Genomic DNA, 27965 nt, shown 5'->3' with positions numbered 1-27965 from the left:
ACATTTTTCTAGGTAACTAAGGGAGTAGTAAAAGTTTCTCTCATGTCTGCAAGGCTCAGTTGATTTCAGTTTGAAATAGTTTATATGTCAAAGTGGCACATGTTGGGGAGGACTGTTTTGAAACTTTTTATCTGATTCTCAGGAAAGTGCTTTATGATGCCTGTTGTAATTAGGTAAACCCCCTTTTACTATCAAATTTTTCATGAGTTAAATTATAAAGTCATTTTAAAAAGTTCTGTCTCCTAAGTGCAATGAGAAGTCATAAGAATGGGTGGTGTTGTCACATTCCCATTCAGAGAAAATAACTTTGACTGCAATGTTAAAAATAAACTAAATTAAAAGAATTTATGCAGGGAGTTGTATTAGGAGGCAATAATCTATAATTATCCCCCAGTGTGGATGATATTAGTAAAGAAGGATAAACAAGAACAGATTTGCAAGTTATTGAGAAGTTAAAATCAAATAAATTTGGTAATGAGTTACATATAAGAGGAAGGTAGGAAATGATGGTGTCTACAAATACTCCTAAGTTTCTATCAGCAACTAGATAAAAGATTTTTATTTCATCGTGATGGGAACTAATGGGAGAAGATTATGTGTATACGTGTGTGTAGACCATGAGGTAAAGGATTGAAGATCAATAAATGTGAAAATTTAATATGTCAATTTCATGATTAATCATCAAATAAGATGTCTAGTCAATAGTAGCTTTCCATTGTTTGAATATGCCACAGTGTTTATTGATCCACCTATTCATGGACATTTGAATTGTTTCCAGTTTTCAACAGTTACAGGAAACGTGCAATCAAGATGTCTGTGCGTCTTTGTGTGGACATATGTTTTTATTTACTTTAGGCAAATAATTTAGTATGATAGGTGGATTATTTATTAGGTTTGCATATAATTTTTAAATAAATGGACAAACTGTTCCCCAAATAGTATATGATTTACAATCCCATCAATAATGTATAAGAGTTCCAATTTCTCTATACCCTGACCAATACTTCATATATTCAGTCTTTTTTTATTTTCCATCAAAAATTTGCATGGCATCCTTGCACAGGGACCATGTTAATCTCTGCATCTTCCAACTTTAAGGGATAATTTTCATTTTAACCATCCTAATAGGATATGCAGTGGTCTTCCAATTTTAAGGAATCATTTTAATTTTAACCAGCATACTAGGAATGCAGTGATACTCATTGTGCTTATAATTTAGCTTTCTTTCATGGTCAGTGAATTAAGCATCTTTTCATTTCTTGTTTGTCATTTTATATACTTTCTTTTGTGGAGAATCTTTTCAATTTTTTTGCCAATATTATTCTTTTACCAATGTGTTTTGAATAAATCTTCACTAGATATTGAATTCTAAAATACGGCAGTTTTTCTTTTCCTACTCTACAACTCCATTATCTGCTCACTTACATTATTTCTGACAAGAAATCTGCTGTTTTCCAATATTTTCTCCATAGTAAATGTGTATTTTTTCTGTTTTTAAGATTTCCTCATGATCACTGACATGAGGTAATTTAGTCATGACTTTTAACTTTCTTCTTTCCGTGCTCAAGGTCTATTATATTTCATGCATCTGTGAGCTTATAATTTTGGAAAAAAATCTAGCATTATTTAAAAAATAAAGTGAAAATCAAAAACAACAAGCAACTGTGAACCAAAGACATTCTGCAGCAGGGGAGAAGGGAGTAGGATCAAAACAGGGGTGGGAAGAGCAAAGAAGACTGTGATGACTGTGCACAGGTGAATTGGTGGTGGGAATTTCACAGGGACTATACCCGAGATGACAAAGCATACATTGTGTAAAAAATTAAGAACAATGTAAAAAATATATAAAATAAAAAAATATGTATTTTCTGGACTCCTTTCCAATTACATGTGTATTAGGATAATATAAATCTCAGAATGGGAAGCAAGGGAGAGGGACCTGAGACCCTATCCAAGGAAATAATACAGAAAAATTCCCCATACCTGGTGAGGAAAATATGGCAGTCCATGAAGCTAAACAACATCTAGTTATCTAAATGCATAAGACCTACAAGGCAACTATTAGTGAAACTAGCAAGAGTTCAAGACAAAGAATATTGAAGAGGGCTAGGAGGGAAAAGCAGGTATTGAACATTTTCCCATCAGGCTTATATCATACTGGAAGTAGAAATTCTATCATCAAAGAGAGAATGAAATGATGTAGTTAAAATATTCAAAGATTAAAAACTGTTAGCCAAGAATTTTCTATCCTGCAATACTCTCTTTCAGATATGAAGGAGGAAAAAAACCTTCCCAGTAAAGAAAAGCTGAAGGAATTTGCATTCCCTAGACCTCCCCTCCCCACAAAAAGTGTTGGAAGAGGCATTCCTATCTAAATCAAAGCGAAGAAAAGTCACAGAAAATAAGGAAATAAATAGAACCTAAAAACTAAAGAATGTGGTAGCAAATATCCAAATATTTATAATCAGTCTAAATTTAAATGAATTGAGTTCATCAAACAGAAGGCAGAAAATAGGAGGTTGGACCTGAAAACAAAACCCATCTTTCTGTTGTCTTCAGGAGACCTATCTGAGCTCCAAATATAAACAAATGCTCAAAGTAAGTGACTGGAAAACAATCTTACAAGCAGTAGGTCCCTCAAAAAGGGAAGAAACAACTATACCTGGATAAAATAAACTTTCAGTAAAAAGATAACAAAAGACAGGGTGGACATATTATAAGGGGATAAATGCATTGGAAGATATAATACTCATCAATATACTGAACCAAAAGGCAGAGAACCAAAATATATAACCATTAACAAATCTAAAAAGAAATATTGGCATCAACAGAATAGTGGACAGGGACTTTACTCCTTACTTATATCAATGGACAGGTCAACCACACAGAAAATCAATAAGGAAATAATAGCCATAAATGAGGAATTAAACTTGATGAAACTACTAAAATTTTATAGGTCACTACACCACATAGCTGAGTACACATTCTTCTCAAGTGCATGCGGAACTCTTCAGGATCAGGATAGACCACATGTTGGATCACAATTTATCAATTAAATTTATCAATAAATTCATGAAAACTGAAATCATATCAAGTATCTCTGATCACAATCATATTAAACTATAAATCAAACACATAAACAAGATGGTAAAACCTCTAATATGTAAAGATTAAACAACACACTACTGAATGACTATTGGGTTAATGAGAAAATCAAGGAAGCAATTAAAAATTACCATACAAGAAATGAAAATGAAGAGATATGTCCCTGTGTGGGACACAACAAATACAGACCCAAATCAAGAAGCAAAAAAGAGCTCAAATAGGTAATAGAACATAATACCTTAAGGAACTAGAAAAAGGTGAAATAATTAGAGCAGAAATGAGAGAAACAGAAGTCAAAAAGACACCTCAAAAGATCAATGAAACCAAGAGCTCATTATCTGAAAAAACAGTCAGACCTCCAGCCAGATTCACTAATTTAAAAAGGGAGAAAACTCTAGTAAATAGAATCATAAATGAAAGAGCAGTTACTGTAGATACCTCAGAAATGTAGAGGATCATAAGAGACTACTATGAATGTCTTTATGTTGAAAAATTGGAAAATCTGGTAGACATAGACATCTTAGAAACATGCAGCCTTCCAAGACTGAATCAGAAGGAAATAGAAAACCTGAATGGATTACAAGCAAGGAAAATTGAAACTGCAATTTCCTTTGATGAAACAGATATTCTTTTCTTTTACCATATCATAAAGTTCAAACATTCAGTTTTTCACCATTGAGAATGATGTTAGTTGTAGGTTTGTCATATGTAGTCTTCATTATATTGAGCTATATTCCATCTATCACCCAGTTTTAAGGTTTTCATCACAAATGAATGTTGAATGTAACCAAATGCTTTCTCAGCATCTGTTGATAAGATCATATGATTTTTATATTTCCTTTTATTGAAGTGATGAATTATATTGATTGATAATTTTGGTGATGAACTTTCCATGTATCCCTGGAATAAATCCTATTTGGCCATGTGTATAATCTTTTTAATGCATTGTTAAATTCAGTTTGCTAAGATTTCATTGAGAATTTTTGCATGTATGTTGATTTGGAATGTTGATCTGTAGTTTTCTTTTTAGTTGTCTTTATCTTGTGTTGCTATATCTTTGAAGTTGTGGTAAAACTCATTTTTGAAAATTTCTGGTCCTGGACTTCTGTTTTTTGATACACTTTTGATTACTCTTTCAAATTCCTTTTTTGAAATCGATTTGCTTAAATTTTCTATTTGTTCCCTATTCGGTCTCATGTGTTGTATATCTAAGAATTTGTTCATTTTTGCTTTCCTCATAGTGCAATGTCCTTTAAATTTCTATTATGTCCATGTGGTTTAATCTTTGTTTCCTCCAAGGCTGTTGTGTCCTCAGGGTTCACTGAGGTCTGCTGAGATTTACCATGCAAGGACTTTATCAGTTCCACTCTGCTGCTTGCCGAACTCTCCAGGCACACCTCACTGGTCAGGGTGGGCTACAGGCTTGGCCTGTTCTACTCTCATTTGAATGCCCCTCTAGATATTACTTCTATAATGTGCTGTAATTATCTGCTTTTTTTAAAAAAAAAAAAAAGATTTATTTATTTATTTATACAAGCACTGGGTACATTCAGAAGCATGGGAGGGTGAGAGATTTCACCAGAGCCAGAGCGGGGAACAGAACAGGCAGACTGACGAAGTACACTGCTGAGGGGAGCAGGGGGCAGCAGGAGAGTTCTGCACGTCACGTGGGACCCTCCCCTGGCGGCCGGGGAGCAGCTGGGGATTGAACCGGTGCTGCAGAGGCTGTGTGCAGCCTCGCAACCCAGCACTCAACCTCTGTGCCACTGGAGAGGCCCAATTATCTGCTTTTCTTTCTGTAATTATTACCTTTGTTCTACTGCAGTCTAGTTATGAGTATGTGATGAATCTGTTCCCAGTGTCTTCATTCTTTTGTTATCTTTTTAAAATTTATTTATTTTTATTATCTTTTAAAGATTTATTTATTTATTATATTTTATTTTTTTAAAGATTTATTTATTTATATTTATACAAGCACTGGTACAGTCAGAAGCACGGGAGAGTGAGAGAATTCACCAGAGCCAGAGTGGAGAGCAGAACAGGCAGACTGACAAAGTACACTGCTGAGGGGAACAGCAGGTGGCAGGAGGGGTCTGTGCACCATGTGGGACCCTCACCCAGCGGCTGGGGATCAAACCGGCACTGCAGAGGCTACAGGCAACCTCGTAGCCCAGCGCTCAACCGCTGCGCTACGAGGGGAGGCCCCATTCTTTTGTTATCTTGCCTTACTCCCCCTTCTCTTCATTTAAAGTCTTATTTCCCCGCCTTTTTATTTTCTAGTAACTTTTAATTGGATTCCAGATACTTTGATTTTTGTGTTGCTATTTCTGCATTCCTCTTGCTAGCTTTTTCTATTGTCCCCAGATAGAATTCATAATTTATAGCTCCTTTTGTTTGTTGTCATAACATCATCTCTATCACCATGCAAAGGGATGTAGAAGTCAAGACTTCAGTTCCAACATGGGTTATTCTTGACCCTTTCTCCTTCTAAAACCAAAATTACTTGGATAGATTTAATACTGTGCTGCTTTTTTATGTTCATTATAGGCTTCTATTTTTAGTCACCATGTATGTGTGTGTGTGTGTGTGTGTGTCTTAGTCATGACTGATAGAGTGGTGAGTACATTCACCACCATTTATGCCTGATGTTTTCTTTCCTGATAGTAGATCTGACTGGATAATGTGTGCTCTTCATTTTAATAAAGTTTGCTAGGACAAGATAGCTATAATTTATTTCTATACATGGCAATGCATAATATTTCATAATTAGTTAAAACATTTTTGTACCTATGGATTTACCAATGTCACTGTGTCACTTATTCCAAGTTCTTAAAGACCGTATACACAATGGAATATTACTCAGCAATCAAAAAGAACAATAGTTTCCATTAAATTAAGATACAATTGATCACCTACATCTGCTGTTCTAAAATGAATTAAGGTAGTGTCTTCCCTTTTATCAAATAGTGGATTTTCTTGGTTAATTAAAGATGAAGCTAAGAAAAGGGGAACACGAAATGTTTCATATATGTATTTGTAAAAGGACTACCTCTTAAGCCTGAGATTTAATTCTTTCTGTTGACATTTGTTTTTACATTCCAGCTGCTGAACATTCATTGATCACCCATAAAAAATTTTAGGAGGTTTCTTATTGCTTAGTCTTATCAAAGCCAAAATCTTTACATGTCTCTTCTTTTGATCTATTGGTTGACTTCAAATTACTTTCAAAGTATACTTTAGAAATTGTTTGTTCAAGGGGAGACAGACTGCTTGTTTTCAAAATGCTTTGCAGAAGAGCTTCTTTTGAAAAAATGGAGGAACAGATTATTTGGACTGGAGAACCTTAGTCATAACAAAATCATTTGTCAGGTGGTTCTTGCACTCCTCCATGATTATGATTTACAGAGTGTATGGGCTGTGGGAAGGAACATCAGGGAGAGGGAACGTAATATGTACTCCAACTTTCAAGTCTCTACAATTGCAATATAGTGAAAAATGTGTCTTTGGAAAGCTATATAAATAAATCACACAAGAAAAAAAAATGTGGCTTTTGAAATGCATAGAACATGATGTATCCGTAACATAGTGAACATTGAAAGCTTGTTTTCTCAGCCAGGGATTTTAAAATAAGACACTTACATAAGGAAATGCTGAAGAAATACATTTATATGGGAAAAAATAGTACAGCAATATGATGGTTATCTGGAAGGTTCAGAAAATTTTGTACCTCTTATCTTAAAAGATATCTTTTCCATCAGCTTCCTTAACTAGCATTCCTTTATTCTTTTTTCCTTCTTCAGTGACTCTTCTCTTTCCTTTGTTGATTCCTTTCCTTTCCACATTTTACTATAAATATCCCATAAATATCTCCTCTTACTTTATGGAAAGGGTGTTATCTTTTGATTTATTACCTCTATAAAATTATACCTTCTGTACCTCCAAACTTGACTTCACTGATTTTTATCACTATTGTTCATCCATGAGCTTTGTACTTATGTTCTCATTTCTTGAGGAGTCATAGTTATATAATCAATGGCACTTTTTATTATTTGTATATAAAGTTAATATATTTCTAAGTTTTATTTCTATAATTTGAGAATACAGAACTTCTCTTTAATTTCTTTGATAATATTATTACGTGGAATTATTTTCTCAGTCATTTTCAGACCAAATTTAATTTTAACCTGAGATAATGAGAGAATGATCACATAAGAGCACTTCATTTATGTGACAGCCTGAAGAAACTATTTTCCAATAGGTTTTGTACTCAAATATTTAATTAGAGCTATATCTGGCAAAAAAAAAAAAAGGCATAGCAAAAATATTCAGCCAGTGTTTTAAGTGAAAAACTCTGTAAGTACATGATAGAGAGTTCTAGTCTAACATTTGTAGTGGGTGCCAAGAAGTGATATATTTAAAAAATACAAAATTCTACAGAAATTAGAGCATAAAGTCAAAAGAAGTGCTTATTAAATCTAAAATAGCTGCTATCACTTAAAATGCATTTTAAGAAATATACATTTTCAAAACAAATTGGCTAAGCGATTATTGATATCTGTAGGGTAAGGTAAAAAGTATCAGGCCTTTCTGTCCTCCCACCATTAGGATGGATGACAGAATCCTGTGGTCACGAATACATGCCTGATGGCAGGCACCTGGAGTAGGGTATGGGCCTATGTAGATGGGATTCACCTGGGCTTAGACTGGGCTTTGGTGTCACGGGGACGCCAGCAGGAGCAGAGAAGCTGAGAGAAGAGAAGCAGAGAGAATGCCAGAAAGCCCAGATAGAGTGAGGATTTTCTGGGGGCTGGGAGGGCTGCCAGCCTCCTGGCCCCCCAGCACTCCTGCCTGCCATACGCCTGGTAAATGTAAATAAAAAGCCTGCAAAAGCCTCTGAAGTCTCCAGGACTCTGATTCCTCCTTTTCCCAGTCTGCATGGGATCATAGAAAACCTGCTCCGTGTCATTCCCGCCCCTACAATATCCTTGTCATATCTTTAAACAGTTATTGGAGAATTATGCTCACATCTTGATTGAGTGATTTACCCCAATGGAACCAACTTGTGGTGTTGGATAAATGTGCATCAAGCAGCTAAGTGCTATTAGGAAAATGTAGCTATTACAAGTGATTAATCTGAGAGATAGAACTGTAGTTGATAATGATATCCCCTACTTCCTAAATTCATGAATTAGACAGTTGTATCATCATGTCCCTCTCCCCTCATAGTTTCCTTTTTATAATCATTTGTAGGTAGCTTATCATCGTATTTCTCCCTCCTCACTTCTCCAATGTTCTAAGGCCTATGCCTCTACCAATTGATATTTCTAAAATACATTCTCCACTTCAAAGTTATTATACTACCTCAACTCATCACATCCTATCTCTCTCTCTTTGACTACTGACTGATGATGCTACTTCCATTCCTGGCTACTTCTCAATCCATTTGCTATATTATTACTAGGATCTTTTTAAAGACAAAACATGCTTTGTCTTCCATATAGGGAAAAATATATGGTGTTTTTCTTTCTCTTTCTGACTTATTCATTTAGCATAATGCCATCTAGATTTAGTCATCTTGTCACAAATGGCAGGATTTCATATTTTTATATTAAAAGCTGAGTAGTATTCCATTGTAAATCTATACTACATCTTTCACAATTCAATTATCAATGGGAACAAAGAGACAAAACAAAACAAAAATCAACTCTTAGATTCAGAGAACAGATTAGTCGTTACCAGAGGAGAGAGGGTTGGAGGCTAGGTTAAATACATAAACAAGATCAACTGTATGATGATAGATTTCTGTTGTGATCATATATATAGATATACTACAGTATATCTAGATATATAGATATAGTATATATAGATACTATATAGTATATATAGATACACTACAAATAATAATGCTGATATATGAAGCATATATGATGTTATATCAATAAAAATTTAAAGAAACTTCTCTTGGTAAGCCACTCTGGAAAAATTTTAGATAAAATCCTTAACTTTTTATGATGGTAAGATTCTTTAATATTCCTAACATACAACTCCTATTTAGAATTCATTTAATTTTTTTTTCAGTCAACTGGGTACAATTACACTGTCAGGATTATTCTGACAAATATGCAACCAATATGGTATCCTTGGAAATTTACATTAACCAAGAGCTATATGTCCTATAGGACTGTTGCAATGGTAAAGAATTGCTAGCTGGCCCCAAATAATAAGACACAAAAGAAGAAAACAGCATGAGTTCTTATGATGATTTGGAATCCCAAAGATCTGAATTTAAACTTTAGCTCTTTTTATAAAAGCTACATAAATCTGAATTTCATTGTCCTTCCATTTTTTTTAATGAGGCTATTAATAACAATTCCATAAAGTTGTTGTGAGCAATAAATGAGATACATATTCCTATTTAGGTCACATAGATATTCTCACAGCACACATTCAAGAAATATTAGTTCTCTTTGCCTTCTAATGCTTCATTTACATTAATAGGAATCAAAGGACAGGTGATAAAGATGAGATAAATGCAGGGGATTTTATTAACCCAAGGTAAAGGCATTTGGGAAACAGAGTGGCAAGTAAAGAGAAAAATGTTTGTGCATATGTGTTGTAATAATAGTCGTAAGCAGCAGGAGCAACAGAAGTAGTAACAATAGTAATAGTAGTAATTGTTGAAATCAACTAGAGACTAATGGAGTAGGATATATCTAATAGTTCAGTACCACTTATTGAACGCTTACTTTTTTTTTTAATTAATTTATTTATTTATACAAGCACTGGGTACAGTCAAAAGTGCGGGAGGGTGAGAGAATTCACCAGAGCCAGAGCAGGGAGCAGAACAGGCAGAAGGACCGAAGTACACTGCTGAGGGTAGCAGCGGGCGGCAGGAGAGGTCTGTGCGCCATGTGGAACCCTCCTCCGCTGGCTGGGGAGCAGCCGGGGATCGAACCGGTGCCCCAGAGGCTGCGAGCAGCTTCGCAACCCAGTGCTCAACCACTGCGCCACCGGGGAGGCCCTGAACACTTACTCTTATGTATCAAACATTTTGCTAAATGCTTTGCATTTATTGATATAAATAAAGCAGACAAAGGAGATAAAGAGGAAAAACAAGTGTCAGTGAGGAGTGAGCAATATAAGAAACACTTAAGAGATGAATAGAGGAACAGGCACCACCGAAGAGGAATAATAAGGCAGAGAGGTAGGGAGCAACTTCAAAGATTGGGATGTCAATTAATTTAAAGGACATAGGATTTCAAAGAAGAAAAATAGAAACCAATGTTGCAGAAATATTACTATAAGGTAAAGACCAAAAAATGGGCAAGTGGGAAACTTTGATATCATTTTCCAAAGAATTTTGCCTGGAATAGTGAGGTTTGAAGTCAAATTCCAGTGGGCTGAAGAGTGAATAGGTGATGAGAAAATGTGGACAAAACGTACTACTCTTCAAAGAAGGTTCTAAAGTTTAGAAGAGAGAACAATAGTTTGGGGACACAATTGGCTGATTACTGAATATTATAACTGGAAATAACTGAAAAATTATAAAATCTAAATCAACTTGCATATTAATGTTTTGGGAATCATTTTTAATTCTTGACACAAAGACTTTAGAAATATTTTTCTCTAAGCTTTGCTGTTCATACTTTCCACTAAATGAAAATAGCTATTATTCCAGTATAACCTCATGGTTCTGCTCTCTATAAGTTTTATTTTTTTTCTATTAAGTTTTAATAATAAAGGTTAGATAAAAACCTAGAGAAGAGAAAATTTTGGCCTGAAAAAAACTATAAATTTGAAGAAAAGCATTGATATAAGCATAAATTTGAGGAAGACTCAAAAAAGTCATTAAAAATGAGATACCACTTAGAGAAAAGTTGATTTCAAAGTACAGATACTCATTGAATGTCTACTAGGTATTAGACACTGTACTTGATTTTGACACTTTCTACTGAGAGTGATTGTTATTTGTTACACCTAGAATTTACCCTATTCTGCTTTCTCTTCCCCGGATGTTTAGTTCCTCTTGACTTGATCATTTTTAATTCATCATTGTTCAATGACTTTAATAAGATGAAGGATGGGAGAGACAAACTGGGGTTATGACAAATAAGTTTAAGTCATACAGTACAAGAAACAATTGCAAGCAAGAACAAAGAGTACCTTTTCTCTTATAGGCATTACTTTTAGAGTCTAAATTTAAATATGGTCTGACTATTTTAGTTAGCCTAATTAAATTCCAATGTCTCAGATGAAAAGTTATTTTACTTGAAGTCAAAACTTCATACCTTTTATTGAGAGAAGTTTAGAACATGAAAAAAAGCTTAAAATTTTATGTAATAATGGTTTACCTACAGTGATAATTTAAAAATTAAATTGTGAGGATACATAATCATTTCGAGAAAGATATGATCAATACAGAAAAATGTTTGCCAAGGAATCTCATGGAGAACACAAGAACTGAAATTCACCTTGAGACTAGGTGTACTGCACATATTGAAATAGAATGGAGTCTTTCTAAGAAGAAAGAACACAATGTATAAACATGTGTTTAAATTGCAGCCTGGAAATTAAAAGGACTCCACTTGAATCTTAAAAAAATCTGTAAATAGTAATTTATATATTAACTCCCTTAATATCAAAATAACTTATTTTGATCAATTTTATTTGCTCAGATAACAACCACATAAGCACTTATGGAGCTTATCCTTCCATTAGTAAAAGGTACCAAGTTATTGGACAAAAATTGAATCTTGGTTCTTTCATGTAATAATACTAATATACATGTCACACAAATTTAGTATGTCAGTTTATTTACTTAAAGAGTATAAAGATTATCAATATATCCTTTCTCAGATAGGAAACTTTGTCTAGTTTATAATTTAATAGTTTTTTATTGATTTTGAAGGGAAAAAATCAAAACTTTATCAAATAAATTTCAAAAGCACAAGTTATGTCCTGCAAAACCTTAATGAAATAATGTATGTAAGACTCAAAGTTTCTGGCATGTAACGGGCAGCTGAGGTTTACTGAAGGTTAATCTGAAATAAATGATTAATCCTTGTTGAATGGAATTAAAATTTCTATCATATATTTACAACGTTTAAATTTCCTGATGAGTGATGATAGGTACATATCCCAAATGTTTATTCTTACTAGACATATAGTCTAGTTCAAAAATTATTTGGATGCCTAGCATATACTTGGGTGAATAAAATAGTTACATGCTGTGACTTCATGGCACTTCCTGAAGTAGGAAGAATGTAAAGTTGATTTGCCAACTTTTTAGATTCTGGAGGATGGGAAGTATGTATAAAATAATTTGATAAATATATTTCTTAAACATTCTTATCAGTACATTTAACTATTATTTCTTTTTAAATTAAGGTAACATTGGTTTATAACACTGTAAATGTGAATAATATGTGTATATGTCTTAGCCAAATGGCAAGCATATTTTTCTATCACAATGTATTATGTTCCCATAAGACTACAGAGGAAAGCGCTTTCCACCGTGACTTCAAAAATCAATAAATGCATTCTATTCATATAAATAATGTGAAATTACTCAGATGGTTCCAATATACATTGCCCCAATGATAAATATTTCTTGAATTTTAAAACAAACTAAACATTACAGTTCAATATGACTGCACAGTTTCATTAAAACTTAGATTTTGACAGTTTCTCAGAAGGCCAACATTTCATAATTAATGATGTTCAGTCAAAAGATTGACCTTCTGAATAACTGGATAGATGCAAACTTAATAGGAAAAAAAATTGCCTTAGACTATTTATTGAAGCCTAGGAGCTATTATCTTTTAGAATGAAAGTTAGTTCTGGAACCAGGCCTAAGAAATTGGCGCTCTATGTTAACATTCATGGATGCTCTTTACAATAAAAATCCATGCTATCTACTTTATTTTATGCTATATTTAAAATAAGAGAAATTATAAAAAGCTTCATTTAGCTTGATCATTTGTGACCTGCTTTAAAGGTCCCTAAGATTGAACTTCCAGACACATGAAGTTTAAGATACCAGGCACTTAATATAAATGGCTCTGGCATTCATTTCCAAGCCAAATCTACAGAGCTTCTGCAGACAGAAACTTCCTTTTATCTGAGACTGATTCAGTTAGTTCATTTATTTAAAGGTTAATGTTAATGAGATCAAGGTCACAGGAGGGACCTGAAGGAAAGAAACTTTGATCAAATTGACCTAGATTTGAATACCATTTCTGTCCCTTAATATTTTCATGACTTCAAATGAGTAACACTAGCCTGAGGCTGTTTCTTCACCTTTAAAATGGGAGAGTAGAACCTATCTTTCTCTGTTTTGGAGAGGAATATAGGAGATTCCACTTACATTGATTGACTTAGTTCAGGGCCTGGCACATAATATTCCATCAATAAATCTTAATTGTGACTTAACCTTTTTTTAAAAACTCTGCACATGGTGTGTATTCTATTGATCATTAGTCAGCAATACTCAAATACGAGCAAAATATTTGTTCTGAGAATATATAGGAGCCTATCCACCTTACTTATATATTAGTACACATAAGGAATTTCAACAATTCTAAATAAATGCCTCATCTTTCATATGACAGCTATAATTGGCTCTAATTCTGTTGCAGTTATTGAATAAAGTGTAAGAGTCAGTATGTAAAAATCATACAGTTTGATGCATATATGCTCAATAAATTGTGATGCATGAAAAAATGGATGATTGAATGACCTATTTAAAACTATGGAGCATTCAGAAACTAAGCTTGAGGCTAGAGATTAAAATTCACTCTCCTGCTGAAATTGACTTGCTCCATGATTTGGAGAAGTGTTCTAAATCCTCTATTTCTCTGTCTTCTACTTGAAAACACAGGATTTGTTATGTAATATCTGTGATCTCTCTTCAGTTCTGAGGGCTATGATTCAAATAGGCAAGGAAACTTAACCTTTGTGGTAATTTATTTATAGGAGCAAAAGTCCCTTTGAGCTCCTAGTAAAAGATGAAAGATTTAGACAATGTGAAAAGAAACCAGGGTATTCCTTTGAGCTCTTAGATCCCATCTTTCTGTTTTCTCTTCTAAGTCTTAATAGAGCTTTTAAAATTTCAAAATGTATGCTATTTGACCAACTGAAGAATAATGCATTAGGAAAACCCACAATAAAATAAATATCTGAAAGAAATGACTCCAGTTAGTTTTCCAGAGAAGAAAGAATTAGAGATGAGGACATTGGGAGGAGAAACAACCTGAAAGATCAGCAAATTTGTTGGAAGTCTATGACTTCCATTGAAGACCGTTGGTCACTACCTCCTGGAAATGGTTTTTGCTTGCTCATTCATTCAGCAAATGCTTATTGAGTGATTACAATTTTTTTAGCAACATACCAAGGTAGGAATATATATAAACATGAATCTTATACTTATTTTGTCTTTTAAATTTTTGATCTTTGGAGGGATAATAAGGTATGTATATACATTTTTAAAATACTTTAAATAGAATGAAAGAAAGTTACATGAGATTTAAGAGTAGAGAAAACAAATTCAACAAGTCAGTTGGCAAGGAAGGGGGAAAGTCAAAGAAATCTTGGAGAAGAAGGCATTTCATTTGGGTTTAAACATGTGTAGATGGTCAGAAAAGAATTCCTGGATCAGAAAATAATGAGAACAGAGGCCTCCCCCGTGGCATGGTGGTTGAGCGCTGGGTTGTGTAGCTGCCCGCAGCCTCTGCAGCGCTGGTTTGATCCCCGGCTGCTCCCCAGCTACTGGAGGAGGGTCCCACATGGTGTGCAGACCTCTCCTGTCGCCCGCTGCTCCCCTCAGCAATGTACCTCGTCAGTCTGCCTATTCTTCTCTCTGCTGTGTCTCTGGTGAATTCTCTCATCCTCCCGCACTTCTGACTATACCCCGTGCTTATGTAAATAAATAAATAAATCTTAAAAAAAAAAAAAAAAGAAAATAATGAGAACAGAGATTCAAAGGAGCAGGAAATAGTACGCTGTTTTACCATATAATTGGAGAAGGGCAATGCGTTTTAAGATGGTGACTTTTGAAGAAGAGTTATGCTTGGTGGTTGTAAAATTAATTTTGATTAACAAATACCCACATGATGCTCCTAATCAAACTCTTTCTTATCTAGGCTACTGATGTGCTGCTGCAACATGGAGCTAATGTCAACATTCAAGATGCTGTTTTTTTCACCCCATTGCACATTGCAGCATATTATGGGCATGAGCAGGTAAGTCTGACAGTAGATCTCCATAGGTAGGGGACCACTTTCATGCTGTAGGCAATTTTCTTTTTTTAAAGATTCATTTTATTTATACAAGAGCTGGAGTACAGGCCAGAAGCGTGGGAGGGTGAGAGGATTTGCCAGAGACAGAGCAGGGAGCAAAACAGGCAGACGACTGAGACACACTGCTGAGGGGAGCAGCAGGCCAGGCAGGAGAGGTCTGCCGTGCCATGTGGGAATCTCCCTGCCCTGCCGGCAATCTAACCCATTGCAGAGGCTGCGGACAGCCCCACAGTACTGTGCCAACCGATGTGCCACTGGGGAAGGCCCTGTAGGCAAATTTTTGAACTGCCCTAGCTTAAAGGAAATGATATTTAGACAGCATTTGAATTATTTTTGCTATTCTGTCATCATTTTCACCCTTGATGAACTAATAGATCCTTAGAAATACTGCAATTGTTGTTTTAATTCCCTTTCACTATTTCAATATAAAAGGGAGGCGGTAGAGCACATTAGCAGGCCTGCTGTCACAGAAATCAGTGAGTTTGAATATTCCTTAGTTTGTGATCATGTGTAGATTATATAATCTTTCTAATCTCCAGTTTCTTCATTGATTAAATGATGAAAATATTAAAAGAACCTACCTTATAGGTTTGCTGTTAGGATGAGAGCAGAGTGTTTAACAAATGCTCAACAAATGTCACTGAGATCATGTTAATAACGATTACAATATATAAAGGCCGTCCCATCAGTTATCTAAAAAACAAACGTGTTTTTCAGAGATGTTTCCTCTTTTCTACTGTCATAGGATATGGTGTCTCTAAAATATCTCCTAAAATATGTTCACATTCTAATCTCTAGAATCTGTGAATGTTACCTTAAAAGGGACTTTGCAGATGTGATCAAGTTAAGATCTTGAGTTGGGGAGATCCTCTGGATAGGCCTAATTTAATCACAAGGGTCATTATAAAAGAGAGCAGGAAATCAGAATCAATAATAGGAGATGTGACAATGGAAACAAATGATTAAAGTGATACAAAGAAAGAGCCCCTAAGGAATGCACGCAGTCTATAGCAGCTGAGAAAGCAAGAAATATAAATCTCTAGAGGAATGAAACCTGCTGATACCTTGATTTTAGACTTCTGACCATCAAAACTATAAGAAAATAAATCTCTATTTTAACCCAATAAATTTGTGGTAATTTGTTCCAGTGGCAATAGAAAACTAATATATGAATAACCTAGATAAACTAAATGTGCTTTAAATATATAATTATATAACAGTTACATATTTTTAATATTTTATATTTGTAAGAAAATAACACAAATATGAATAGCATGCTTTGAAATTTACAGTATACTCTCATTCAGTAATAATATTATTTGTCCTTTGTGACAACCTTATGAACTTAATGTGTTACCAGCTGAGTGAACTCATGTTATGGGACACACACTATATTGATACCTTTATCTGGATTTTTATTATTACATTTTTATTTTTATTTATTTATTTTTTTGTGGGACCCTTGCCGGCGGCCAGGGAACGAACCAGCGCTGCAGAGGCTGCGGGCAGCCTCGCAGCCCAGCGCTCAACCGCTGCGCCACCAGGGGAGGCCCTATCTGGATTTTTGAAAAAAATTGCCACAACCTGAAATTAGCTATTATTTGCTTCTTCTTATCAATGATATTGATGAAGCTCTCTCAGCTCAGGTAGCTCAAGGAATTAAATAGACCCACATGTAACATAAATGTGAATATGATCAGATAGGCTTTTTTGATACCCTGTTTTCATTTTTCCACATTTTGTATTTCTGTGTCTCTAGTCTTCCTCAATTATGGAATAAAATTTTATTTTTACCTTCATGGAGGTCATGTCGTTTCTCCTGAGGATCTCAAGTTGAAATGTAAACTTGTGTGTCTGCTCTGTCCTAGTCATTTTGCCTTTATTTCTTTGCTAGCTGGTATATACTTGGACACTCTCAGACTTGTGAAGCATGACCTATAGCTAGGGAAGATTGCTCATTTCATTAATGTGCTGCTTAGAGGGCACTGGTGTGCACTGAAGAGCTGGGCACTGAAAATGCCTTTGAAAGTACAGAGTCCAAAAGCCCAGGTGCTAAAAAGATTCCACACTTTTCTAACTTCAAGCACAGACAGAATATACACAATGCATATCATTTGTAGATTCATCCATTTTGGCATTTAACCTCATCACCCAATAGAAATATAAAGAGCTCCTATGCATGTTGGATGGAGAGTTAAATTTGTTTACTTTCCCTGAATATATAGTCACAGTCTTATAAAATTATGCTAAAATGAGCATGGCCCTTTTATGATAAGGTACTATTCACTTTCTGTGTGCAAAAACAGCACATAAGTAATTTATGGATGCTATTGTCATTTGCTAAAATATGCTGACTGGAGAATGGTACATTCGATATATAAATGTGCCTAATGTGCCATGTTCCTTGCCATTTGTTTATTTACTTATTTTTAAGTGGAAGAGTAGATGTTCTGTACCATTTTATACCAAGAGCAATATTTTGTAGGTATGTAATAATAGTGCTTAATAGACGATCTATTTCAAAGGTAGTTTAAATCTGTCCATTAAAAAGTCACATAACCAGAATTTATGGAGTCTGTGTAAGTGGAAATATCTGCTTAGGAGTGCAAGGCTCTTGAGACTAAACTCTTACTGTTCTGATTTCTCCTGAATTAAGTATCAGCCTGTTCATTAGGCAACAAAGGAATAATGTGTACATGTTCCATATTTGGTGCTGCTGGACCTACCAACACTTACTAAGTATCAGGCATTTATCTAAGTGTTTTACATGTAATTACTTATTTAATTTTCTCAACAATTCATAAGGTAGAACTATGCTCATCTGTAGTGCTGAAGAAACTCAAGTCTCAAAAGGTCAAATAATTTGTTTGAGGTGACAAAGCTTAAAAAGCAGAAGCCTGATTCAGAACCCAAGTTCATTATCCACTAACTCAATAGGAAGTTTCCCCACATCTCACAGAGTTAATTTTTTGCCTAGAGTTTCTATCAAATATGTACCAAGCTCTTGAGAGTTTTCTGTCCAAGACATATTTATTTGGTGCCATAAAGATAGGTTTAGTTTTAGAGCTTGAATTCACTTTATACTCACATCTCTGTGCTCAGGACAATTAAGGGGTGTATTTTAAGAACACAGATGCCTCCTACCTTATCACTTAGGATCGCTGTGATGACTTCTGAAATTCCAATGGGAGGCAGTGTCAGGTCTAGAGAAATTACTTGGAGGGTTTCTAAGTGATTAAATGAATTGAAATGATCCCGCAAATTACCTGAAACAACACTGGAAGACTTGTAAGTCATTTAATACTTGATCTCTCTCTGTCCCTTTGGATGTGGTGGCTTAGCTCGCAGAGGAAGATGCTGAGGACTAATGCCTTTTATTCACACATCCAGAACTCCAATAGCAAAATGACTCTCCATAATCTATGCATGCAGCAACCATGAAACCACTGCTGCCTTTGACCAGGAGACTTTGGAAAAGATTGTTTGAAGATGATTATGGGTGACTAATTTAGAGAGGTTTATTTTTGTACAATAAAAACCCAACCCTGAAGCTGCTTCAGTTTTATATTTCTTGGTATAAAAACTCCTTACTGTTCAGGCTGGTTGGGTCAAGATTTTCTGCTATTTTCAGATGAAACTAACATATGGGGAGGTCCTAATTATATGTCCTCTTCCATGTTGCTGAAAACTTTGCATTATGGCTTGACTTTTCACATTTAAATGAACGGATCTTTTAGGTAACTCGCCTCCTTTTGAAATTTGGTGCTGATGTAAATGTAAGTGGAGAAGTTGGAGATAGGCCCCTGCACCTAGCATCTGCAAAAGGATTCTTTAATATTGTAAAACTCTTGATGGAAGAAGGCAGCAAAGCAGATGGTAAGATTGTATATTGAGAAGATCCTTCTTATTTTTTACTTTATACCTTTTTACTTTCACTTTCCTTATTTGAAGAATAATCTTATAGGCAATTAATCCTGTACTCATGTATAATTTGTTCTTCAAGTCATAATTTATTATTTTAATATATTAATTAAATCTATATGTGAAGTCTTCTTGACATACCTTAACACTTAACATTAGGTGTTCCAGGAATAATAAGGGATAGTTTTTCCTAAATATATTTTTTGTATTTGTTGCTTTTCACTAATTATTTTTTAAATTTTTTTATATTTTTACATAATTTTTCATTTTTGTACAATGTGTGCATTTTCACCTTGGTTATAGTCCCCATACAATTCCCACCCACCTTGTTTTGATCCTACTCTCCCTCCCCCCGCAAGTGTGTCTCTGGTTTATAGTTGTTTGTTGATTTTGATTTTGATTTTACTATAATGCAAATCAAAACTACAATGAGATACCCTCTTACACCAGTAGAATGGCACATATTTAAAAAACAAGCAACAACAAATGTTGGTGAAAATGTGGAGAAAAAGGAACTCTCCTGCATTGCTGGTGGGAGTACAAACTGGTCCAACTACTATGGAAGCTGTGTGTGTTTTTCACTAATCATTTTTTTTTTATTTTTTTTTAAGATTTATTTATTTATTTATACAAGCACTGGGTATAGACAGAAGCATGGGAGGGTGAGAGAACTCACCAGAGCCAGAGCGGGGAACAGAACAGGCAGACTGACGAAATACACTGCTGAGGGGAGCAGCGGGCAGCAGGAGAGGTCTGAGCACCATGTGGAACCCTCGCCTACCAGCTGGGGATTGAACCGCCGCTGCAGAGGCTGTGGGCAGCTTCGCAGCCCATTGCTCAACTGCTGCACCACCGGGGAAGCCCTTCACTAATCAATTTTTAATGAGTAAAACTTACATAAGCAAAATTCTGGAGTCTAAAGTGAATATTTACTTATGCAAAGATTTATGCAAAAACTATGCAGATCAAGATAGAATATTTTCATCTGAAAAGTTAACTCTGGAAAGTTTCCTGTGCCTTCTCAGTAAATAGCTTTCACCACCAAAAGTAATAAACATGCTGGCTTCTATTGCATAAGTTAGGGTTTACTGTTCTTGAATTTAACCTCATTTTGTGGCTGTCTTCTTTTGACCAGCAAGATGATTTTTACATTTATCCATGCTGCTGCATGAATCATAACTTTCTTTTTTCACTGATGAAGATTTCATGAATATACCACAATTAGTTTGCCCGTTGCATCCCTAGTGGACATTTATGTTTTTAGTGTTTGACTTTTATGGATATTGCTGTTGTCAACATTCATGTTCAATTTTTTTTGTACACGTGTGTTTATCTCAGGGATTGCTTTAGATTTGGGGACTCTAAATCTTAAATCTGGTTCAAGAGATATCCATATGTTTAGCTTTTTAGGAAATTTTAGACAACTTTCCTGAGTGTTTGCACTGTTTTTACCCCTAGAGCAATAAATAAGATTGCAAATTCCTCCCTATCTCTGCTCCAATATTTGAGACTGCTGTTATTTTTAATGGCGATAGAGTGTGATCAGGTTGGGAAAAAAGATTTAGAATACACAGAAAAACTTTAACTATAGAATAATATTTCCCATAACTTTTAGTTTTTTAATTATAAAATTCTGGAAAATTGATTAAAGGTAAAATAACATACTCTTATGTTTATTGAAGCACTATTTAAGTAGTCAAACTATGGAAACAACATAAATGCCCAAAAACAGATGAAAAAAATATGGTCTATGTACACAGTGGAATACTATTCAGCTATAAAAAAGACAAACCTGCCATTTGCAACAACATGGATAGAACTGGAGAAAACAATGCTAAAGCAAAATATGTGAGAAGGAGAAAGAAAAATACTGAATGATATCATTTATATGTGGAATATAAAGAAACAAAACAAAGTACCAGATAAAACCAAACCAATCACAAACCCTAGAAATATGACTACAGAATGAGGCTACCAGAAAAGGAGGGAGAAGGTAGATAGCAAAGTAGAGAGGAGGCACAATGCACAGGGGTGGAGGACTATGGGTGCCTTGGCTTTGGGTGTGGTGTAGTAACATACATGTGATGGGGGTGGTTCATACCTCTAAATTATATATAATTTTGTCAAGCAATATTACCTCAATAATAGGGTATTGAAAAAAATCATCTTTTTCTATTCCTCACAAACTTTATTTTTAGACAAAAATTTACTCAGTTATATCTTGTCATTAAATTCTCTCAGGCATAGCCAACATCCTTCCATGACCCCCAAGAGACCTAATTAAAAGCCCAGCTGTAAGAGCTGCTGGCCTTTGCAGCAGAAATGATGCACATTTCCAAAAGGACATGGTTGTCAAAGCTCTAAAACTGCCAGTTCCATTGTCCAAAATCCAGACAAACAGTCATTTAATAAAGCTAATCAATGTTTCTAACTACTCATAAAGAAAGTACAAAGACTTCCAGAAACAATGTTGGTGAAGTGTGAGGAGAGCAGTTTCCATCTTGGATACAAGGATTATTTTATTTTGTGAACTTTGCAAAAACAGTTTGTGTCATTTTCTGCAATCCAGTGTGTAATTACTCAGGCATCTTTTCTACAGAATTATCATAAACAACCTGTGTTGTCAGAATGCAAGGAATACTGTTCATTGGACCTTGTTCAAGCAGTCTGTTTGATCCTGTTAGTTTAGAATAGGCAGAGGTAACACTTTTGTGAATCACTGAATGGATAATTGTGCTTTTGAAACTGCCTCATTTTTTTCCAAAGGGTCAGGAACTTCATCACTTTTTCCTTTTATTATCAATGCCAACTTCAACTTTTTATTCCTTTGGGCGACTCCAAAGCTCAGTGGTGTCAAAATGAGTGTTGTTTGCAATCAGCAAGTCTCTAGGATCAAAGGGTTCTTTTACCAAAAACACATGGAAATGTGTACTGCACCCAAATTCCCCCTCCATCTCAGCATCAATATAATTTTTAACATTTTCTTTCAGTTTCACACAAACATTACATGCCTCCTACTCAATCATTTAAAAAAATCAAGAGATGATATGACTCAGTTTTTTGACTCAGTTATTTCTCTCTACTATATACTTTATGGTAAATCCCTTTTGCACTTCAACCAATTGCAGCAAATAAACCGGAAGATCTATTGTGCTGACCAGACACTGTATAGTTCTTATTATCAGCTAGTTCACTTATTCCAAAATGTAGCTCAGCCTCCAGATGATTTATTTTAAAACTGGACTTTACCTATGATAAATGGACATTAAAAAAAGGGACATAAATGATAAATGGACATAAAAAGAAGATTAAATGAATGACCCCCAAAAGGAGCACAACTTGAAATCTGGTATTTACAGTATGTTTCCATGGTAACAGAATGTCACAAATGAAAATAAATTCAGGTTACAAAATCAGCCACAATTTAATTCTGAAGCAACCTCTTCAGTTAAGCATGTTTGGGAGGCTGACCTATTCAGTCACATATGTTTTAAGTCTATAGTCTTCTGCCTTATAGCTCTTAGGGCAATGAAAAAGGAGAAATGTAATGCTTATTGAATGAGACTGAAAAGGTCAAAATATTGCTGGACTCCATAAGAAGAAAATAGTGATACAATCCTCACGATTTATCATTTTAATAAAGTTAAAAATAGGAAATTTAAAATTCAGATTTTATTAGTTTTGTCATTTGAATGTTAAATGTCATCACTCTTTTAACAAGGAAATGGATATTTTTAAAAGCCACAGGAATTTTTAGGGCAGGAACAATATTTTATTTCTCAAAATATGTGAGAGCTTTTACTCAGATTTATTGTTGAAAATGTACTTAAGATACGCTTAGTAATTGTTTTCAAGTTAGTGGAATGTTCTGGTATCGCTGAGCTAATATGGAAATTTTTATTTTATCTTTAACATCAATAAGCAGAAATAAGCAAAAAGTGGTATCCATTTACCTACTCATTCACTCAATCTTTCTTCCAAAAGACATTGCTGATCAAAGTAGAAGACTGGGTACTGTTTTCTTAATGACTATTTATATGGTATTCCTTTGCTTAAAATTCTCCTTTATTTAAATCTCTCAGTAAGACGGCAGGTCAGAGTAAATAGAATTATCATTCAAACATTCAATTTTCCTCAGGTAAGATATAATAATACATAAAATTCTTGCTTTTGCAAATTAGTCCAGGACAAAACTAAGCAGATCACAATGACTAAAGGAGAAATACAGGTGCATATACATACACTGTGTCCTATTTTTCCTGACTTGTCCCTTTGGTTGGTATTTATATATTCTTTGATAGGAAGAAAATCTAGGACACTGCAGGTAATTTGCCAAGTACTTAGATAATCTACTTTGAAGTATATTGATTCAACTAGAGGCAAATAACGTAGGGTGTGGCCAGGGATGGCCAAAGACAAATTATGAATTAATGGAAGATAATGCGGATTCTGCTTTACAATGTACCCTCTGGACCTCAAGGAATCTTATGTGACCTCCAAATGCCCTGGACTCCCGACTGTTCTCAAGCATCGACTGACAGTATTGACTTTCCCAGGCTTCCAACAGAATGTGAACAAAGGAAAAGTGTCATAAAAGGAAGAAATCAAAACAACTAGGAACATTCTTCTGAAGGAAAGGTGTCCTTCTGAACCATTTGTTAATAGAAAGATTCAAAGACTTATTTTTCAATAACAGCTTTCGAAGGAGGAGTTCAGTGACTTTGTTAAAGATTTTCCTTTGACTTAAGATCTTGGTAGACAATGAGAATCACTGTCTACAAAATCAGTAGCTACAAGGTCTAAATCAGTGTTCATTAAATGTTAGATGAGGATTATAACAACAATAATAAACTGCTTGCACATTTTTAATTAATTATTATGTTCTCTTTCTTCATCATTAAATAAAATTCCTTTCCTTTAACTCTTTTAGTTCTATTGGAATTTTTAATGATAGATAGGTATGTAGACAAGTAGGTAGGTAGATAAATAATAAATAGATAGATTGATAGATAGGATTTGCTAAGAACTATGTTTTTTCTATTTTGAGTAAATCACCCAACGTAGAATAGATGGACAAAGTAGTCAAATAATGAAACAAATTAACTATAGAACAATTGATTTAGTTATTTTAGTTGTTCAAGTTGTGCTTAAGTAGATTTAGAATATAGAAGCTTGCTGTTCAGTTATTATTATTTCAAGTCTGTAATTATTGCCTGTTCAACTGGACTATGTTATTTGACAGTGCAGACTATTTATAGCTTATTGGTCTTAGCACTTAGGAATTTTTAGGAAGGAAATTGATAAAAGGAGGAGCAGACATATCCTTAAATGTCTATCATGTGGCGGCCATCATGTTAGAGATCTTTTGTAATCATTATCTTCTTTAATGCTTTCAACCTCTGCACAACTGTAGTATCCATTGTTACTGATAAGATATCAGTACCTCCAACATCTAGCACAGTGCCTGCAGTATAGTGATCATTTAATACTTGTTGAGAAATAAGTATGTATCAGTCAAGTGTTCTTATTTGCAAGAATTGGAAACTATCTCTTGCTAATTTATGCATAAAGGCAACATATAATGAATATCAAGTAGCATACAGAATCTCCCCTAGAACAAGGTGCAAAGTCAAGAAAGATTGGAATCCTGACAGCAAAGAACTATGTCTATAGTCAAAACCCAAAACTAGTTCTATGAAGACACACTGCCTTGTAAGATGCATCCCAATATTTGTGTTCCTAGCACCAACAATGCAGGGTCCTGAGTCTGTGGTTGCAGTCATTGCCACTGAAAGCAGGATGGAAGTACTCCACCACCAAATACATTGCCCAGCTAAATCAAGCTCTGCTTTTCTGTGTCATTCATCTGATAAAATGTCTTGATTGGAGGAGCCAATAGGTAAGTGTCCAAGGCAGGGCACTGTTGAGAGTAAGAGTCACTATTAAAAATTATGCTAGGACAGCAAGACTAAACGAGACATATGGTCACCATCTGTTAACCCTGTGCCCTAGCTGCAAAGGAGACTTGGAAAGTGTATTTTTTGGCTTCTGTGATGGAACATTATCTTGGCCACTAATCAGGTCTTTCAGTATAGGGAATTTTCCAAATGTTGGACCTGAGTGTGAGGCAGAATGGTCCAATGAAAAGGACACAAAACAATTGAGTGAACACTTGACTACCAAATAACTATCACAGATAAAACAAATGATGAGATCTGCCTCATTCCAAAGCTCATTGTCTTTTCATTGAAAAATGTTTTGTGTACTATAGGATGACAATTCTCAGTTAAGAACCTCCTACAGTGTTGTCAAATCAGAACCTCCTACAGTATTGTCAACATATTGAATGGTAGAACCCAATTAGGGAAATAAGATCATGAGTACCTTTTGGATGCTTATTTGTTTCCTGAACTATTCCACTGTACAAGATAGATTTGATTACATATGTTCCATGGAATTTACAGGAGCTAGAAGAAAGACTGTTTAATAGGTAATAGCATATAACTTTAATTGGTTGCACTTACTTTCCTTTATTAATATCACTAATTGGCAATTTCCAGGAGTCTCTCAAGCACTGAAAAAAGTCCCTGACACTACACACGAGAAGACTGAGAAACAGTATTCCAAATAACAGAGCCTTTCTTTTCTGGTCAATGACAGTGAATGCTCAGGACAATGAAGACCATGTCCCACTCCATTTCTGTTCTCGCTTTGGACACCATGATATAGTGAAGTACCTGCTCCAGAGTGATTTGGAAGTTCAACCACATGTGGTTAATATCTATGGAGATACCCCTTTGCACCTGTGAGTATAATGTACAATTTCAGAGGTGTTCCAGGTATATTGCATGTATAATTTTTAAGATTATCAAAATATTTTCTTTAACTCTAGAGCATGCTATAATGGAAAATATGAAGTTGCCAAGGAAATCATCCAAATATCAGGAATAGAAAGTCTGACTAAGGAAAACATCTTCAGTGAAACAGCTTTTCACAGGTAAGTGCAATGACCACTAAACCTAGCTGATAACCTGTGACATGAAGTTACATATATAAAGCAAAAACAAACAGTGGCAGATGTTGTAATCAGAGAGCAAGAGCAGAGGGTGGTTGGAGGACAAGGAGTCCAAGTTAGATGAACAGAAGAAAAGGTAGAGGCAGATGCTACATTCAATAGAACAGATGGGGCCAGAGCCAGATGCTGCATTGCCGGCAGCAGCCACAAAGACAAGGACTGATGTTGCCAAGGCAACAAGCATATCCACATCTGTAAGCATATTGCTTCTATTCCACTTCATTCTGCAGAAAGCTGCCAAAAGGGGCAGTGTCCATAATCCTCCTCTGACAAGAATCTCATTACCAGAATTCATCAGCATCAAATGTGACACATTTCCCCTACATTTCCCCTATTACTTAAAATGTATGTGAAAATGGATCTACGTAAGACATCCATCTGTCAGCCTGTAAAAGCTTAGTCAGGGTGGCCACTGAGATACCTAGAAAGGCATTAGGTCCTTCCTAGGAATTCATGAGAGTACTTCACAGTGTGTTGTAGAAAAATAACACTGAAGGAGTGGCTGTGTGTGCAAATGTTGTTTAAAAAAAAAAAAGAAAAGAAGAAATGAAGTAAGGGATGGAGGCAGGGAAGGGTTGGCTTGCTAGTAACTCAGAACAATGAATCCCTAAGATGTCCAGAAGGAATAAAATAAAATTTTATTTTATTTATATTTTATTTTAAAATAAAATAAATTTTATTTTATAAAATTTTAATACCTCTTTTTTAGCAATAATTTACTCTTTTGTCATAAAAATTCAAACAAATTTGAATTTAGTAGACCATGAATATGTGATCATTACCTATACATTAAAGATTTCTTGATTATTTTGCAACTTTTAAAACAATGTATTTGGGACCTATATGTTATTTACATCATGTTTCGCACTGGTGCATAACAGAAATGAGGAGACTTTTATTTTGCAAACTGAACTAAAATTTGTGCTTCTGCATGAGGCATCAATCTGTCAAGTTTTCTGTGGATTTCCAGATTTTTCTTATCAACTAAAGAGGTCAGCCAAAAGGGAGAGTAAGAAAACCACCATTTATGAACCAATGACTTCATAACCAGATGATTTGTGACTATGTACCTGATGATTTGCATCCGTACTCATTTAACCCTCATAACCTTTTTATGAAGTTGGTTTTATTATCCCTCTTCCACAGATGAGAAAATTGAGACTCAGGGAGGCAAGTAACTTGCCAAAGATTCTTATGCCTAGAAAATCATGTAGTAAATGCCTGCCTAGTTCCAAATCCTGCTTTTTACATATCTTCGTGATCTAGTATCAAAATATTTTGTCTTTTTTTCATACATACTCAGTAATAGGACAGATGCAAGATCTCTTCAAATTGTGCCTTCAGTCAGAATGGATCAGTGAAATTACTCACCAGTGACAATTGCTAGAAATTTTATATACAGGTCACTGGTGTCCTTTCTCCCCAGTAGGCATGCTTGTTATGGCATACACCTCAGGCTACTTCTCAAACCGTTGCTATTCTATGCACAGAAATTGTAACCAACTATTATCAGAGGGTGATTGTTAGCTCCTGAAGATTGTCTATATGAGAAGACCAGTAAAGGGAAT

At 34.9% G+C, this 27965-nt stretch overlaps 1 protein-coding gene across 1 annotated transcript in view; it reads left to right on the top strand.

Moving 5' to 3' along the window:
* The window catches only part of TNNI3K (TNNI3 interacting kinase), a 263002-nt gene that overhangs the window by 57931 nt on the left and 177106 nt on the right, over window positions 1-27965 (top strand). The window contains exons 6-9 of the mRNA XM_037498573.1: window positions 15246-15344; window positions 19139-19277; window positions 25983-26127; window positions 26215-26319. Coding sequence (XP_037354470.1) covers window positions 15246-15344; window positions 19139-19277; window positions 25983-26127; window positions 26215-26319 — 488 coding nt within the window. The remainder of the gene's footprint in view (window positions 1-15245; window positions 15345-19138; window positions 19278-25982; window positions 26128-26214; window positions 26320-27965) is intronic.

The sequence above is a fragment of the Talpa occidentalis genome, unplaced genomic scaffold, assembly GCF_014898055.3.
Source record: "Talpa occidentalis isolate TD23 unplaced genomic scaffold, MPIMG_talOcc4v2.1 talOcc4.9, whole genome shotgun sequence".
Classification (NCBI taxonomy): domain Eukaryota; kingdom Metazoa; phylum Chordata; class Mammalia; order Eulipotyphla; family Talpidae; genus Talpa; species Talpa occidentalis.
This window is presented reverse-complemented; position numbering and strand designations above follow the sequence as displayed.